This window comes from Salarias fasciatus, unplaced genomic scaffold, assembly GCF_902148845.1.
Source record: "Salarias fasciatus unplaced genomic scaffold, fSalaFa1.1, whole genome shotgun sequence".
NCBI classification, from domain to species: Eukaryota; Metazoa; Chordata; class Actinopteri; order Blenniiformes; family Blenniidae; genus Salarias; species Salarias fasciatus.
Window position 1 is genome coordinate 277,968 of NW_021941388.1, and position 15,873 is coordinate 293,840.

Genomic DNA, 15,873 nt, shown 5'->3' on the forward strand with positions numbered 1-15,873 from the left:
ATGTTATATCCTAGAATAAATATGCCTTGTTTACCTTTAAATTGAACACATCACAGCAAAGGCTTTCTTTATAACAATTTTTACTTTCACAAAATCTTATCTTTCATTCATCAATGTACATGAAATCATTCTTTCTCATATGTTGAAAGCCTCATCAAATTGTTCCCATCATAACCATTATTTCTGTCAGCAAGACCTCACTAACTACAAAGACGCAGTTTACAGAACTGTAACGATAAGCGGCGCCGTTATCCAGAGTGAATGGTCTCTTTAGAGGGTTCATGTTTGGGGTCGCAGTTTCCCTGAATGCTGAGGTAGACGTGATTCTCCTGACTGCTGGGGTCCAGATGTTCGTAGTGACAGATGCACCGGGGAGCTTCCACGTCAGCGTAGTCGTCGGAGCTGGCGGAGAAGGCCGACTCCCGCTGCTTGGCCGTGAGGCCCGGAGACATGCTGGCTGCCGATGGAGCAGCTGAAAGCTCGGCGCAGCCTGGATACGAGCAGCAGCGTTCGGGCTCGGCTCTCACTGTGGGCTTCATTGGCTCGTAGTCCGAGGACGTCTGTACGAAGAGCAAAAAGCCTCACGGTTGATCTCACAGATATAAGAGAAATCACGTTTGGTTTTTTGGTTTTTAAACCAAATGGGGAGCTAAAATGTTGACGCTAACTTAAAGCACAATGTAAACAGCTTCATTTCCTTTGGAAACAACCAGTTCCTTCCCAGGTCTGAAACTTCTCCTAAATGAAGTAAAATGACTAGTGAATTCCAATTTTCTTTTTATCTTTAAGGTTTTTCTCTATTTCACAAAGACCTGTTTGAGTGAGTTTGTTCTGAACACAACACTCTTAAATGTGAATAAAGCTCTAAAAAACTAGATGCATTACAAGCTGCCAGGCTTGAACTGAGAGACGTCGTGAGAATTCAACACAAATGCATTTCGGTATCTCCATGTGAGACAGCACCTCCAAATGAAGCCCAGAGTTACGTATCCATCGATACATCACGGCCTGACTGTGTATCGAGGCTGATTTCTGTCAGAACCCATGAACCTTTGCTGCAGTTTGAGCAACAGCAGCTCGGGTCAGAGTACCCTTCACTCCCTACATGCATCAGTGAGACTCGGCTCTGCCATGACCCTGACCTCTGACCTCTGACCACTGACAACACTAAACAACAGTTACAGTTAAGATGCTTTGACCCAGTGATTACAACTGCTCAAACTTTTCAGCTTTTTCGGGTTAAAGGTGCTGTACGCAGGATTCTGCATCTCCGCCATCTTGCTTAGGGTTGCCTAAGCAAGATGGCGATTTAACCCATCGAAGATGGCGACTTGAAACCCAGCACAGCCAATCCTGTCCTGTTTTCTCTGACATCACGCCCTTACACAAGTTAAGCCCCTCCCACAAGAACGTGCAACGAACTCCCCTCGACCAATCATGGTCAGAGCCTCATGGACTCTTCTGATTGGTCAAAGATACCTGGCGCTGTTGAGATTCCTTTTCAGCTCAGAACAGAGACAGATGGAAACGCTGCTCCCTCACGATAGTGCAATTATGCTACACTCCTAAAGGATTATCAATGGATACTCTAACATTTAATCCAAAGAAAACACAGAAAAATTAGCATTGACTAGCAAAAATCCAGCCTACAGCACCTTTAAATCACATAAAGTCAAACGGAAATGTGTGCACGTCCAGACTGTCCTCCTGTGGAGCCACTGAGGACAGTAGAGGCTCCTCTCATCAACATATATTCAAGAACAGGCGTGTTTCTGACAAACCTCGGCGTTTCGACGTGATCTCGCGCGTCTGTTTTTCACAGCCAGCAGGAGGCCGATCGTGAACAAACACACGAACAGCATTGCTGCCACGCACATCACAGCAGTGAGGTACAGCGAGAAGCTCAGCTCTGGAAAACAAGCGTCGCACACACACATGAGGACTCACTTCAAACAAAACAAGCTGAAAGTTCTAAATGCTGCAGGTGTGGAGACATAAATAAGAATGAGACTTACTGTGTATTTCTGGAGGAGGTGACACTTCGTCAATTACTGAAAAACAAGAGTGAAGATGGGATATACAGCAAATGTTTATCCTCAATTAAAATGTACTTAAAATGTATATAGATGTAAACTTCTTCAGATGTCATGCATAGTTTTATGGTTCTTCAAACATCAGACTTTTTGGTGGACTTTGCTTTTGTTGAACCTGCAGTTCAAAACCACCAGAGAAAGTATTTATTTTCATTTATATTCTGCATTTTTAAGTTACAGTGGATATCAACGTAAGCATTTGACTTACTCTTTACATACATTTTTGCTCTAATTCTAAAAATATGAGCGTTAGGATCAAGAAAATCCTTCACAAACTGGACATACAAGGCCTTGATGTGAACTGAGTAAATTCCGCTTTTGGAGCAGAACTTGTTACTTTCACTTTGTTACGGAGGGCTTTTTCCCACCGCTGCAGCTGCAGTCATCTGGAAGTCTGAGGTGAAATCTTACGTTAAACAAAACAACTGAGAGAATAGGACCTTCAACTAAACCTTACTTCAGTGGATGTAATTATCAAGGACGTGTATTTTTTTTATATGAATCATACAGTTTCAAAGAGTTGTAAATATGTCTCATTCCTTCAGTTTTGGTTTATTTTTGGTTTTTGTTTATTTCCAATTATTCTAAATCCTCAAACCACATAATCATTCACATGTTCCTCCAGATCGCTACGTCTGTTTTGCTGGCCCCTCACCGGCCCCCGAGCCGGGCCCCTCACGTGCCATCGGTGGACCAGCACTCCACGTGATCCGCCGTGGTGAACCAGGAAGGGAAAACATTCTCCCTCTCATTCTTGTCAAAACTTTTCCGTAGGAACAGAAACTTCTAAGATGCAGAACATAAATGGCAAAAAGCAACACCTCTCGGTTCCCATTAATCGTGTGAGCGGCCTGACGATTTTGCATCCTGAGCGCGACAGAACGACCCCAACGAATAAAACTCACCTGACAATTTGAAACAGAGCTGTGATTTAAGCGTGTTTAAAACATCTGTATCAAACAGACACAAACATAAAATTTATTTAAATCCATTCATCGCGCTCTCTGACCTTGAGACAAACGTGGGAAAACCTGGAGTCTGATGACCCTGACGATATCCGGCATGCCGGCGACGTCCACCCCGCACCAGTACGTCCCGCTGTCGTCCAGACGCGGCTCGTCCAGGTGGACGGTGAAGAACGGCCCGGAGGTGTTGTCGTACAGGGCGAAGCGTCCGCTTGTCTCCCACCGGTCGTGACCCTCTGAGCGGATCAGGTAGCCGGACGGCTCGTCGTCATCGTACAGGCAGAAGTACTTGGAGTGGTTGGTGTAGTTTTGAGAATAATCGCATCTGAAATCCAATCTCTGGCCCTCCACCACAGAGACTTCCGTAGTCTTGGCGCTGATCAGAGCTGTCAGGAGCACAAGAGAATAGTTTAGTGGTCGTTTTGTATTTGGCGATTTTACATTTCCTCACTGCTTGAAAAGTCTCACCTCGGATCTGCAGTAAGGTAAAGACGACAGCTGCAGTTGACCTGAGTGAGACCCGAGACGCTCCCATCACTCCCGGCTCGACTCCACGGCTCAGTCTGATTCTCCTGCAGTGAACAGGAGCCGGCTGAATCTACTCTCAGTCAGGTGCCGTCTTCTCCATGTGTCTGGACCTCTTCCTCTTTCGTGCACGAAGCTGTTTGTAGGCAGCGGCCTGCTGCTGCGGCTTTTGTGACTCAGAATGTCACCTTTCTTTTTCGATCGGGAAGGTGAAACCTGGAAGATTTAGTGACACCTGCTGATTGCAGCCGGCTCTTCTTGATCCACACTGCAGAAAGAATCAAACGGGTGCAGGGTAGAAGATCACTACTATAAAGCAGACATGATTTACTGACTGATAAAGATACACAAATCAACATTTTCATGCGAGCAGTGGCTTACACCATTAGTTTGATATGTGAAAGTCACACTGAGCATCATCACCAGACTGAAGATGAGGTGTTTTTCACACCAGTTAATTGTTTTGATTAGGATGGTTTCCTGCTGCTTCAGGAATCTATTTCACTTTTCATTAACAAGCCAGCAGAAGATTTTTCTCCCAGAGAGCAGCTGAATGTTTTCAGCAGATTACAACGGAGCCAAAACAGAACACAGATTTCAAGGAACTAATCATTCATCTTTTCTTTGTTTATGTGGATTTATGTTCCGCTACAAATCAACAGGGAAGCTACGGAAAAGCCTTTACATCAGACCTTTAGAAAATAAAAACAGTAGTGCCCACAGGCCTCACAGCTTGACCGGACGTGACTGCACCGAACAGCAACAGCAGTTCATCAAAATCACGGGACATTCTGCCTCCACCAAGTGGAATAATCATGTCGAGTAAATCTGTTTTTAATTCATAACTTGGCCCATCGTATTATGTGGTCTTTCAGAAGAGAGCCAACTTTATCTATGACCTTTAAGAGGGGAACCACAGAAAGCATGTAAGGCTTTATCATCAAAGGCCCGACAAACAAAAGCAGCAGAACGGAGAAGCTGCTGCATCGGGATGAAAAGATGGGAATCCACAAGGATTTATGCAGGTTTATGGATAGATTGATTAATATATAAAAGAAGAAAAAAAAGGGAAGTGAACTGAAACAATGTCCTACAATTGAAGCTGAAGCTCATGAATGAAAAAAAAAAAAAAATCTTGTCACTATATGTTCAGGTTTCAGGGAACCGTTCTAAAAGCTAACTGCATTTTGAGATAGACTTTTTCTAAAGCCAAGATTGATCATATTAAAATCAGAAAACAATTCACAGAACAACTGTTTGGAGGTTTTTCAGTGCTGAAGATGGAGGCCATCTGACAGGAAATGCTGGATTTAAAAGTGAGAGACTGCGCACAACAAGAAATGTCTCAGTCAGTGGTGGTAAACTGAGAAAGATGCATCAAGATATTACCTTATTGTGTCATTCTCAAATCTCAATAGCACAATAATTCAAAGTAGTCATTTAGTTTGCAGTTTATCGATTGTTTTTTTTGCTATTTTAATCTGTTGTTTTCACAATTTGATTTGTGCTCTTATGTGAATATTTCATTTTTTTTTCCATTTAAGACATTGATTTTAACTGACAATGAGCATATTTTTTCCTTCTGGGTGTAAAATTCCAGCAAAATACTAAATTTACAGCAATTCCCTCAATAAATAAATCAATCAAAATGTTCCTGCTTCTGAAATCAAAGATTAGTGACAACAGGAAAACACGGTAACACTTTACTTGAAGCCCCCCTGCATAACACATTATAAATACATTCATAAAGTATTATAATGCCATTATAACATGTGTAGCTATAGTTATAAACATTCATAGATGATCACAATGCCAGGACCTAACCCTAACCCTAACCCTAACCCTAACCCTAACCCTAACCTTAATCCTATGCTGTATACTGCTGTATAGTGAGTTATAAAGCATTGTGATCATGTATTAGTGTTTATAACTACTTATAATGTGTTATAAAGAGGGGCTTCAAGTAAAGTGTTACCGAAAACACAAACATTTGAAGGAGACTAGAATAATTCCACCCCTTTTTGTTCTTCTAATCCTCCCACAATGCAGTTCTCTAAAACTCAGAGCATGAACTCGCTCAGTTGCTGCGATCATTAAAAAACCACTGCTGACTCTGGTTTGACCTTTTCGCTTGAGTCTCACTGCAGTTTTAGTTCTCTGTATCTTCTGGTCAACAGTGCACGCTGCTGAGTGAAGAATGAAGCTGGAAACGTTTGGAAATCGACTAAATGTGTGAATATTTAAATAACGGTAGGAATGGCAGAAACCGTATTTCACAAAGCATAACAGAGCAGAACACATCGCACAGCTTATGATGACTGTAACCAGGATCAATACCTCTTTCTCTACAAGTTTCCAAATTTTGTTACTTCTCTGATCTTCTCTCTATTTCTCTCAAACAAATTATGGTATATTGACAATAGTCAAATAAAGCATCATTAAACTGTTATGCTTAATATTGAGCGAGGCGCTGCTGCTGACACACTGACCAAAATAAATCTGAGGAGACGTAAATAAACTCAACTGAGTCTGTGAAATCAACAATAAAATAGTATCTTTGCAGAAATAAATCTAGTATTGCAGTCAGAAATATTTGTTAAAAATACAAAACACAGTTTTTTTACATGTAAACAATAAAATTAAAAAAAAACAATCTTGCTTGATCAACATAAATAAATTATGCAACAAGCTGTCTAATTTTTTAAAGTACACACTAATATTTAATTTGTGATCAGTGCCCTGCTCCTCTGAATAATCATCCTCTGTCTCTTCACCTGATTGATCGTCAAGGTTGGAACAGCACATTTTACGTATTTTAAATGTTTTACGATAGATAGATAGATAGATGGATAGATAGATAGATAGTATCTGTGTGCTTAGTTGTCCTACAAATTAGTCTTTTGGCAGATTCCAATCATTTTATCATTATTATTTATTATTATCATCAAAACTTGTGTATTTTCTGTTGAAATAAATCGGAGAGAAATGAAGTATGACGTCCTTCATATTTCTTTCTCCTTGTCTGTTATGCAGTTTGCAGACACTTATTTTCTGCTCTCACTTTATAATATGTTAATAAGACATTAATAAGACCATGTGCATCACTTCACACATTTGTTTCAGTACCTCAAAACTTGCCTTTGACATGATAACATTACACCTTGTGTGAGAGGACACAGCTGTATTAAATGTGCATATTTAATTAAAAAAAAGTGACATAAAAATGCATGACACAATAACAACACAGGATAGTGTGCAAGATCCAGCATCAAGATATAATAGATACATTCTGTTCTCTTAAGAAATGCAGTAATCACTGTCACGCAGGTTTACATATAAAGTAATTTCAGACAGATATCTCTAAACCAAACCACAGTGAAATGTGACTGGCTTCATCAGATTCATTGTACAACGCGCTGGTTTTACGCCTCTGTGCGTCGTTGAGTCGTCTGGGTTGATGTGAGGGTTTTCCTGCTCTCTTTGTTTTGGTAGCTGACAGAGACGTCGCCGCAGTGGCCGGGGAACACGCTGATCTGGGGGGAGTTTTATATAAAGAGTGATTTTCATAGATGTGATGCGAAGCGGGGCGTCCAGCCGCTCCGGAGGACGATGCAGGTGAATCCCTCGGCGTTCGCTGAGCACCGGCAGTACTTTGAGAGACATTTCGAACATAAAGTTTTATATCATCGATGTCGTCGTACTCATAGTCGACCTGCGGAAAGATGGCAAAGAGAAGACATGATGGCTCTACAATGCAGTGGTTGGATGGAAGAACAGTGAGGAGGCAGGGTGTGAATAGAGATCTGCAGACGCACATCCACTCCAACAGGAGACCAGACCCACCAGAATCTGAAAATGCCTCACTTGCTGTCTTCTTGTTTCTTTGTCCATGAGTAAATATTAAATACATTTTTTTTTCTTTTATGTCAGGGCGGCAGCAGCATTCCCAAAGCTCTGTTTCTACCAGCTGAGCCAGAGTCACTGCCCATTAAGACAACGTCGCCATCTCCAGATCAGAGCTTCTTCTATATACAGGAAAGACTATATCGAACCAAAAAGCTGCTCATAACTAATTTGTTTATTGACATATTCTTAATTGCTTAATTTTCAAGGTTTTTGCCTAAAAACTCAAACGAGAGTTATTATAAATGTATATATTTATTCCAAACCCTTAATTTAATGCACTTTACATGCATATCCAGAGAGATTGTGTTATTTCAGCGCTGATCTGCCTCAGATGTGTCTTCAGTAAAAACAGAAAATTCACCAATTCCTGTCATCACAAACCATACTCTCTTAACACGCCAACCTTTTATTTCACATTATTTCCATTTATCTACGTTTACATTTGTGACTTTAAACCAATAATTATCAATTAAAGGGAACTGGAGCACTGGGGGGAAAAAAACACTGCATTAAAAAAAAAAAAAACCAGGATAAGAACCTTGTTAAATCGAGTATCTGATGGAGACGAGTTGTGCTGTGAAAAGACGTCCTGACAGGCTGCTCTCCAGTCTTCACCACATACCTCTCTTTCATGTGCATCGTTCTCATGCCTGCTGGTGCAGCAAACCGGTGCTCGAGGCTTTGATAGTTGTGTGCACTTCCTGATGCATATCACCAGAATCAAGGCGGCGACGGTCACAGCTCCCCCGATAGAGGCATACAGAATGATTTCTGACAAAAACAAAAGAAAAACTCTCATTTCATGTTGTTTCAACGAAGTTCACAGAAAAACAAAGTCTCACCTGTGCTTCTGCTGGTCTGCTCTCCTGTGGGTGTGAAGTTTGGGGCTGCAAGGCACAATCAGATTTCAGCTTCCTTTAAAGCACTCATCACGCACAAGGCTTACAACTGAGCTCAAACCATATTTTAACACCTGCTGAGAGGTTTGAAGACACAGCGGGCTTCAGTCCACTTGTAAACTGTGCTGAGCTGCTGACGGCCCACGTAGAGGAAACCTTAGGTGTGGGAGTTGATGGCTGGTGTGTGTGAGGGTCTGGAGGGGAGAGCGCTACTTCAGTTGCTTTTAATTCAGCTAAAAAGAAGATAATCAGTGAGAACATAACAGGTGAAAACCATCATGAAATACTTGCGGCCACAAGTTCAGGTATTTTCCTTTCCTGTTTTGTCTGATGAACGTGTTTCAAACTGTGAGCATGCAGGGAGGATGCGCTTACCTTCTCTGACAGTCAGATATACAGTAACGTAAGTATCGATGGCTGCAGTCCGTTCCACTCCGCAGAAATACTTATGTGAGTCCGACAGCCGGAGCTGACTGAAGGTCACCGTGAAGACCCCGTTCCCCGAGTCCATCAGAGCTATTCGCCCGGACGCCGCTTGTTTCCCGGGCGCCACAGTCACCAGCACGCTGCTGCTGCTTTCACATGGATCCACGCAGAAGTACTTGTTGTAGCCCCATGCAAGTCTGTGTGAGCACTGGAATGAGACGCTCCCGCCTTCCACTCCCTCTACTCTGATTGTGGTTCCTTCTGTCAAGACGGCTGGAAAACAGGCATCAGTGTGAACAGATAGAAGGCGCTCTTGTTTTAAATGAGTGTTTGAGTCAGAAAATAAGGAGACTTACCATAAAAAAGACAGTAAAATAAAGATAAGGGAACCATTCTGTCTGCTAAGTGTCGGCGTTGCGGGGTTTCCTGTTCTGGGTGGTCTCAGTCTGCGTGGTAAATAAAACTGAGAAGATTTACTACAGCAGAGGCTTACACACACACCGATCCAGACAAGCTGACAACTCTCTTCCTGTGGGTTTCTCTGAATGAGGGCGTACAACGTAACGCACACCAGAGAGAGAGAGGGCCAGTTTGCAGTTCTTTGTAGATGTCTTATCTTCTTTGGTCTTGTCTTGTCTTACAAGAATGACTGCAGCACATTTACAGCAGATGTTTGATCTACGGGAGGCAAGCTGCAGGGTTCGGACAGTGTTACTGTGAAGTAGATTGTATGGTATTAACACTTAACTAAAGAGTTTTTCTTACGCTTTCATACTGTTATTCACAATTTTCCTCCTCCTTACAGTCTTCAAACTGGTTCATTCTGACCTCTATCAGGAGATTCAGAGTCCCACATTGCTGATGGTGACGTTTATCCACACTGAAGCGACAGAAGTGGAATGATTGACCCTGACAGCGATGAAGTGACAACTCTTTTATCCAAACCGTGGAAGGTTTTCCAACACACGTCATTAGTTATATAAAGAGCTGCCTTTCTCTGAATAATCTAGTTTAGAACTCAGACCTGACAAATATTGAATTACGAACTGCGTCATTGGTAACTGTGTGTGTGTTGTGCGTGTGTGTGTGTGTGTGCGTGCGTGCGTGCGTGCGTGCGAGCGCGTGTGTGTGTGTGAGCCCCTTAAACACAACAAAAAAAATTAATTTTGTCTGAAAAGAGGCGTCATGTCCAAACAAAAATCCACAACCATTTTCACATTTGCACTTGTATACATTTAAGAAACAGCTTTTTTTTGTTTGTTTGTTTATCAAGCGAACAAGTTGTAGTTGTACTTTCAGTTTTAACAAGATCTGTTTTTAGTATCTGTACTGAGATAAAGTCTGTAAGTTCCCCGGCTTTTGGAAACAGAAGACAAAAATGTCTGTTTTTTTATTTTTTAATATAAATTTTCATGCATCTGAACTTTAATCATTGTTCCAATTGATTTCTGTGATTTACATTTTCAGAGGGAATACATGAAAAACGTTGGTCCTGATCTGTAAATTGTCTACAAATCTCAATTTTTACATTCAACACTCATGAAAAATGCTGTAAGTTTGATTTCCAGATATGTCTCAAATAACAACTAATTTCAATTCATTTCCTTGTATTTTTTTATTTTTTATTTTTTTGTGTGTGTGTGTTCTGTCAAAAACAGCAACCCCGCCGTCTCAGCTGTTTCCATTGTATGAACTTTGCTGCCAGTTAACACTCAGGCACCAGACATGGACACGTCTAGCAGGCTAGAATGACTCACTGTGACTTTCACAAAGGGTTTGACTTTTTTTTCTTTTTTACCTTTTCTTGCTGAGCAGAGACGATACTGAAACACACTGCAGGCTAGGTGAGAACAGAGATCAACAGTAAACTTTAACTGTGCTCCCCTCACGTCTTCTTCAGAAAGGACGTGATTCAGAGGAAGACTTGCAGAAACATGAAAGTGTGACTGATGCTTTGCAGACGACGACGCTATCAGTGGAGAGAGCAGGGAGCAGGTGGGAAAGGACCAGGAGGGGAGGAGGTCTGCACTGCACTGGGTGATGAATGAGCTCAAGTAAAAGGTGATGAAGGACGTGTCAGATGGAGTTGGTGGAAACGCTGATTTAGTGTTTATGGTTTGGAGATTGTGACATATTTAAAGAGAGAGGCTGAACTGGGGAATGCAGGGGAGACGATGCTGAGGTTTTCACTGGGAGGCACCAGGAAGTGAAGAGGATCAGTCAGCTCAGGCTTTCTCACATGCAGAGGGACATCAGAAGGGCCTGTGTTGAACAGAGGGTTTCTGGGCTGACAGGAAGGAGAGGAGGAAGATCTCAGAGGAGACTCGTGGATGTCGTGGAGATAATCGGAGTAACGGGAGAGAAGACGGGACAGTGTGAGATGTGAGTAGATGAGCCCTGAAGGGAGCTGCTGAAAGAGAGACGTGAAACCAAACGCTGTAGCCTCAATTAATCTGAAAACCCCAGTATATTTCCATTTCACTGCAATAGCAAACTAGCTGATAATTAATACTTTAAAAGGTTTTATAAAACACTTCAGGCCCTAACTGATGTCACTTAGTAGATGATTTTAAAACGTCCATGCACAGAGCAGTAATACAGCTTTGAAAGTGCTGGTGAGAAAATAGCCAAGCATGATGAATTACGATGTACGTGTATCCCCCTCTGCAGGTTTCACTGCATCACTGCTGCTGACTCTCAGGTCAAGGTGCAGCTGTTTCAGGAGTTCATTCATCACAGCTGTTTACGTTGTCGTGTGTTTATAAGACTAAAGCGCCCCATCCCTGCTGTTATTTATGGAGTGTTTCACCACAGCTGCCTCGAGCAGTAATGTCAAACTTATGGTTTGGTGGAGGTTCAAAAATCATCCAGTCTGGTCTGCTGGATGACGATAAAGAGTAAAAATGGTTTTAACTTGTCAATAACAGTTGTAGAAGTGCTTGTTTTTTATGGTTGTTGTTGTTGTTGTTGTTGTTGTTGCAATTTATCTGTTGATATTGTCAGTGTATCATGTTTTCGTTTTACTGGGCTGGCCTGATCGATATCAGATGGATTTTTATGTGACTCCTGAACTAAACACGTTTCACACCAATGACTATTGGTTTCATCCCGGTCAAAGAGAGTCTTTGTTTCCTGGTCTAGCAAACGGTGGCTCATGAGGAAATGTGTCTTTTCTTTATATTTTACAGGAGCAATAAATGCAGTGAGACAGCTCTGCTGTAATCGAACGGATTCAAACTGAATAATGCAAACACAAGTACAGTCCACACATTGACTTTTATTCAGTTCCAAACACAGAGAGGAGGGCGAGTTTCGGATCAGACTGAGTCCTGGTCAGTCCAGGGTTTTGGGGTCCAGCGCCTGGTAGATGGCGGCGTACTGTGAGGAGTCCTGAACGCTGCTCTCAGGCTCCACCTTCGGCTCAAAAGCCTGCAGCTGCACTGCAGCCTGAGCTGATGCAACCTCTGCATTCCGCTCACTGTATTCACCCTGTGGAGAAATTCAGACTTTAATCAGTTTCTTTTTGAGCTAAAAACAATCGTGAAAGAAGGAAATATCACAATCACTTTTGAAATGACAGTCACTCACCTCGTCTTTGTCTCCATCAAGTCTGTTCTGATCATCTGCAGCAAACCAGAAGATCCATTTATATCCATTATATTGCTCTTACATTATGCTCTTCAAATTGTGTTTAGGAAGATTCATGTTATCAGATCACAATGAAGTTAAAGTAATGTATATTACTGCCTGGAAGACGGCAAAATGACGTAAATACACTGCGCTGGCTCCTCTCCTTAAACATATATGTCGCCTGCTGCATCTTCCTGCTTCTCTCTCTCTTCTCTTCATACATCATGTGTTTGTGTGTGTATGTCATCAAACATGTGGCGCAAATGAAAGTGTGTGTTTTCCTCTCACCTACCTGGACTGCTCCGCCAGTGTCCATAGAAGATAAAGGGGATAATGGCACAAACCAGAAACGCTAAGCTCCCCGAGACGATGATGACCACTGTGGTGCCTGCGAACGGCAGAGAAATCCCCAGAATTCAGCCCGACGTTCACACAGCGCACATACAGCACACACAACCTGCCGTCTGGGTGATGAATGTGAATGTAACTGACAAACAACTGCACAAGCATCACCATATAGGCTGGAAGTCAAACATCTTCAGTGTTTAACTTTTAATCTTCCTTATTAAGCGAACAACCACCTCTGCTTGTGCCTGAGTGAATACTGAGTCTGTTTCACGTCTGTCTCCCCAAAATCCAAAGCAGCCTGGAAGTACCTGTGAGTTTGGTCACTCCACGCTGGTTCGTCTTCTCCTCTGACGGGGCGAGTGTGAGTGTCGCTTCTGACGGTTCGGAGCTGAACAGAAAGTTGCCCCGGGGTCCAGCGTCTGCCCCGGACTGAGGGGTATTATTGCTGATGGGAGGAGGTCCGTGAGGAACAGTGGGAGCTTTGAGGAGAGCGAGTGGTGAGAAATGTGTTGATCTGCATGTACGTATATTTACATTCGCTCACATAATGCAGACTCTGTGTTTAAGGAAAGCGGAGGAGTGTCACAAGATGTGCACCACACACAGGTTGCATGCATCAGCTGCAAAGCAAGTATCTGAGAAACAACTGCGTGCAAACGGCTGCCGGCCAAACAGTGGCTTCATTTTGTGGTTTCTTCTCTTCACATCAATCAACGTTGTGAGGCTCCTTTTAGCCGGCGGAGGAAAGACAGAGCAGATAAAATGCTCCATTGAATACACACTCCTGGAGGCCGTAAACATTTAACTGCCATTCGGTGACCTGGTCAGAGAGACCGTCCTCCAGTTGTCATTAAACTTACCGTCCAGCACTGTGAGACTGATTTCAAACTGGTGCGTCACATTGAATGCGGTCCCCGCTCCGCAGTGGTACAGCCCGGCGTCTGCGCTCCGCAGGTTCTTTATGGTCACGGTGAAGACCCCCGCTCGCCTGTCGATGTCTGCGCTGTACCTCCCTCGCTGTGTGACACCCGACGGTCTCCCCTCGCTCCGGATGAGGACGTTCTCCCCCGAGCAGACGCCTCTGCAGAAATACACACTGCTGCGCTCGGAGCCGCCGCTCGCCGTCCAGTTTCCTGAGCAGTGAATGGAGACCTCTCCTCCGGCGTGACCCTTCACCTCCAGCCGCGATGAGGCCTCCACACACACAGCTGCAGTGAGAAACACACAACCCGCGCAGTCACAGCTGTTCTGCTGGTTCATTAACACTGCAGTTGTCCTACATTCGTAAAGAAGCTTCCTTTGTTCTGGGAATAATGTAATTGTCATTCCAAGAAATGCAACATTAATTCTTTAATATTTAATTGCAGGAAAACACGTCAACAAATCACTGGATATGATTAGATTTTACTGAATTACGCAGCGACGTGGCGAACACGAGCCGAAGCACACTTCAAACAAAAGAGACTGTGTGATATAAACTGTCTTTGCATTAAAAAGAGGCGATAAAATGGAAACTTTACTTTATGGTTGAGAAGATAATCATCTGATAACACCACTAAAATAAACATATAAATGTCAAACCATAAAAAAATTTACTTTTTCCGCGTCATTAACTTTACAACAAGCTTGCAAAACATCAGCAATAACATTGGAACAACAATCTTTAAGACTTTTACCTATTTTTATTTAGTCCTTAAGAGTTTAAGTTTAAATAGAGTTTATAGATTTATAATACAACTGAATTTTTGCCTTTTATTTACTTATACTTGGCACTTATTTCATACCATAAAGAATTTCAACCTTATCTTTACCAAGACCATCCAGATTCTACTTTTCTAAAAACATTTCTTGCATTTTTGATGCACAGAGAAAAGCAGAGAGATGATTCAAGACTTTTCAGACTTTATATGAGAAAGAGACAAGATATTTATCAGCAGAGCAGTAAAACATTCACACACTTACATTCACTAATGTATCTTTCAGAATTTCGACTGTAACCCTAAGCTGCACCTTCGTGGAACCAACGTTCCGAATGAAACAAGCCAGAACTCACCGACGACGCAGCAAAACACAACCAGGAGAAGAAACTTCATCCTGTCATCCAAACGAGGGAGCGAGCCAGACAGCAGTGCAGCAGAATCAGAAATACGCAGCAGTCTGCTTCAAATCAGTCACCTGACCTGCTGTCATGAAATGAGATTGTGTTTTAGAAAAAAGAAAAGCAACTGCAGCGGCCTGTTCGTCTTCAACTCCTGTCATTCCTAAATAGTCGTGATTGTGTCTCGTGGCGCTCCTCTAACCGGATCTTTCAGGGAATTTACAGCTCAGTGAAGTCCTCCATCCCTCTCCGCCCTCCCTGGGTCTCTTCTGAAAGCGGCGGCTCATGACTGCGATGGGATGTTGAGCTGCTCGGTGTTTACGTCAGGCGATTCTGTCTGCCCGGGCTCTTGAGCAGCACGGCCTCGGAACGTGGAGCCGGAGGGCATCATCGGCATCGACACGCATTCCGTCTGCTGACTGTGTCACGGGGATCAGGGGGCAAACTGAGTTTCAGGCAGCAAAATAGCCACTCAGACCATATGTGGGACAGTAAATCTGGTTTAGTTTGGACCAATACCCCCGAGGGCATAAAGACCGGCACAAGTCATGTATTTAATCTTAGCAGGCAAAAGATGGTGCTGTTATCCTAAGACGATCCCACAGTGAGGAAATAACTGAGCGCTTACACTTACTTCAAACTCATTTATTGAGTAACTGATTATAGGAGGATTCCTTCATTAAATCAACTCCATTTTTCCTGTGTGGTATTTGCGGAAGAGTTACAGCAGATGGAGAGATGGTTTATTGTCACTCACAGGCTCAGTGTAGGTTGAAGTTAATGCGATGGGAAGGGCGAGGAAAATCATGTGATGACTTATTAGGAGAGAGGAAATAGGAGAAAGGCTGGGAAATGATCCAAAAACAGCATTCAGTGGCTTTTCCTGAGGCGCTGACAGATCCAGACAAGGGCTAGATCTTTGAAATATCCTTTTAATATTAACTATTGGTGACACAAAAAGAAAGAAACAAAAAAAAACCAGC

At 42.8% G+C, this 15,873-nt stretch overlaps 2 protein-coding genes across 3 annotated transcripts; both read right to left on the reverse strand.

Annotated features, from left to right (window-relative positions):
- Positions 1-155: 155 nt before the first annotated feature.
- LOC115385498 (CMRF35-like molecule 6) lies at positions 156-3,682 on the reverse strand. The gene is made up of 5 exons (XM_030087560.1): positions 3,527-3,682; positions 3,103-3,444; positions 2,016-2,051; positions 1,782-1,909; positions 156-560 (listed from the first exon to the last, which is right to left on the reverse strand). The coding sequence occupies exons 1-5, from the start codon at positions 3,591-3,593 to the stop codon at positions 249-251; spliced, it is 885 nt and encodes a 294-aa protein (XP_029943420.1). The 5' UTR covers positions 3,594-3,682; the 3' UTR covers positions 156-248.
- Positions 3,683-6,713: 3,031 nt separating this feature from the next.
- On the reverse strand, positions 6,714-9,265 carry LOC115385494 (CMRF35-like molecule 5). Of its 2 annotated transcripts, none has more exons than XM_030087553.1 (6): positions 9,171-9,265; positions 8,764-9,087; positions 8,463-8,582; positions 8,332-8,376; positions 8,112-8,260; positions 6,714-7,295 (listed from the first exon to the last, which is right to left on the reverse strand). In XM_030087553.1, exons 1-6 carry the CDS (start codon positions 9,205-9,207, stop codon positions 6,930-6,932), a joined length of 1,041 nt encoding a protein of 346 aa, XP_029943413.1. In that variant the 5' UTR covers positions 9,208-9,265; the 3' UTR covers positions 6,714-6,929. The 2 variants fall into 2 exon arrangements, with proteins under 2 accessions (XP_029943413.1, XP_029943412.1); XM_030087552.1 differs by having other exon boundaries at positions 8,463-8,621.
- Positions 9,266-15,873: the final 6,608 nt, after the last annotated feature.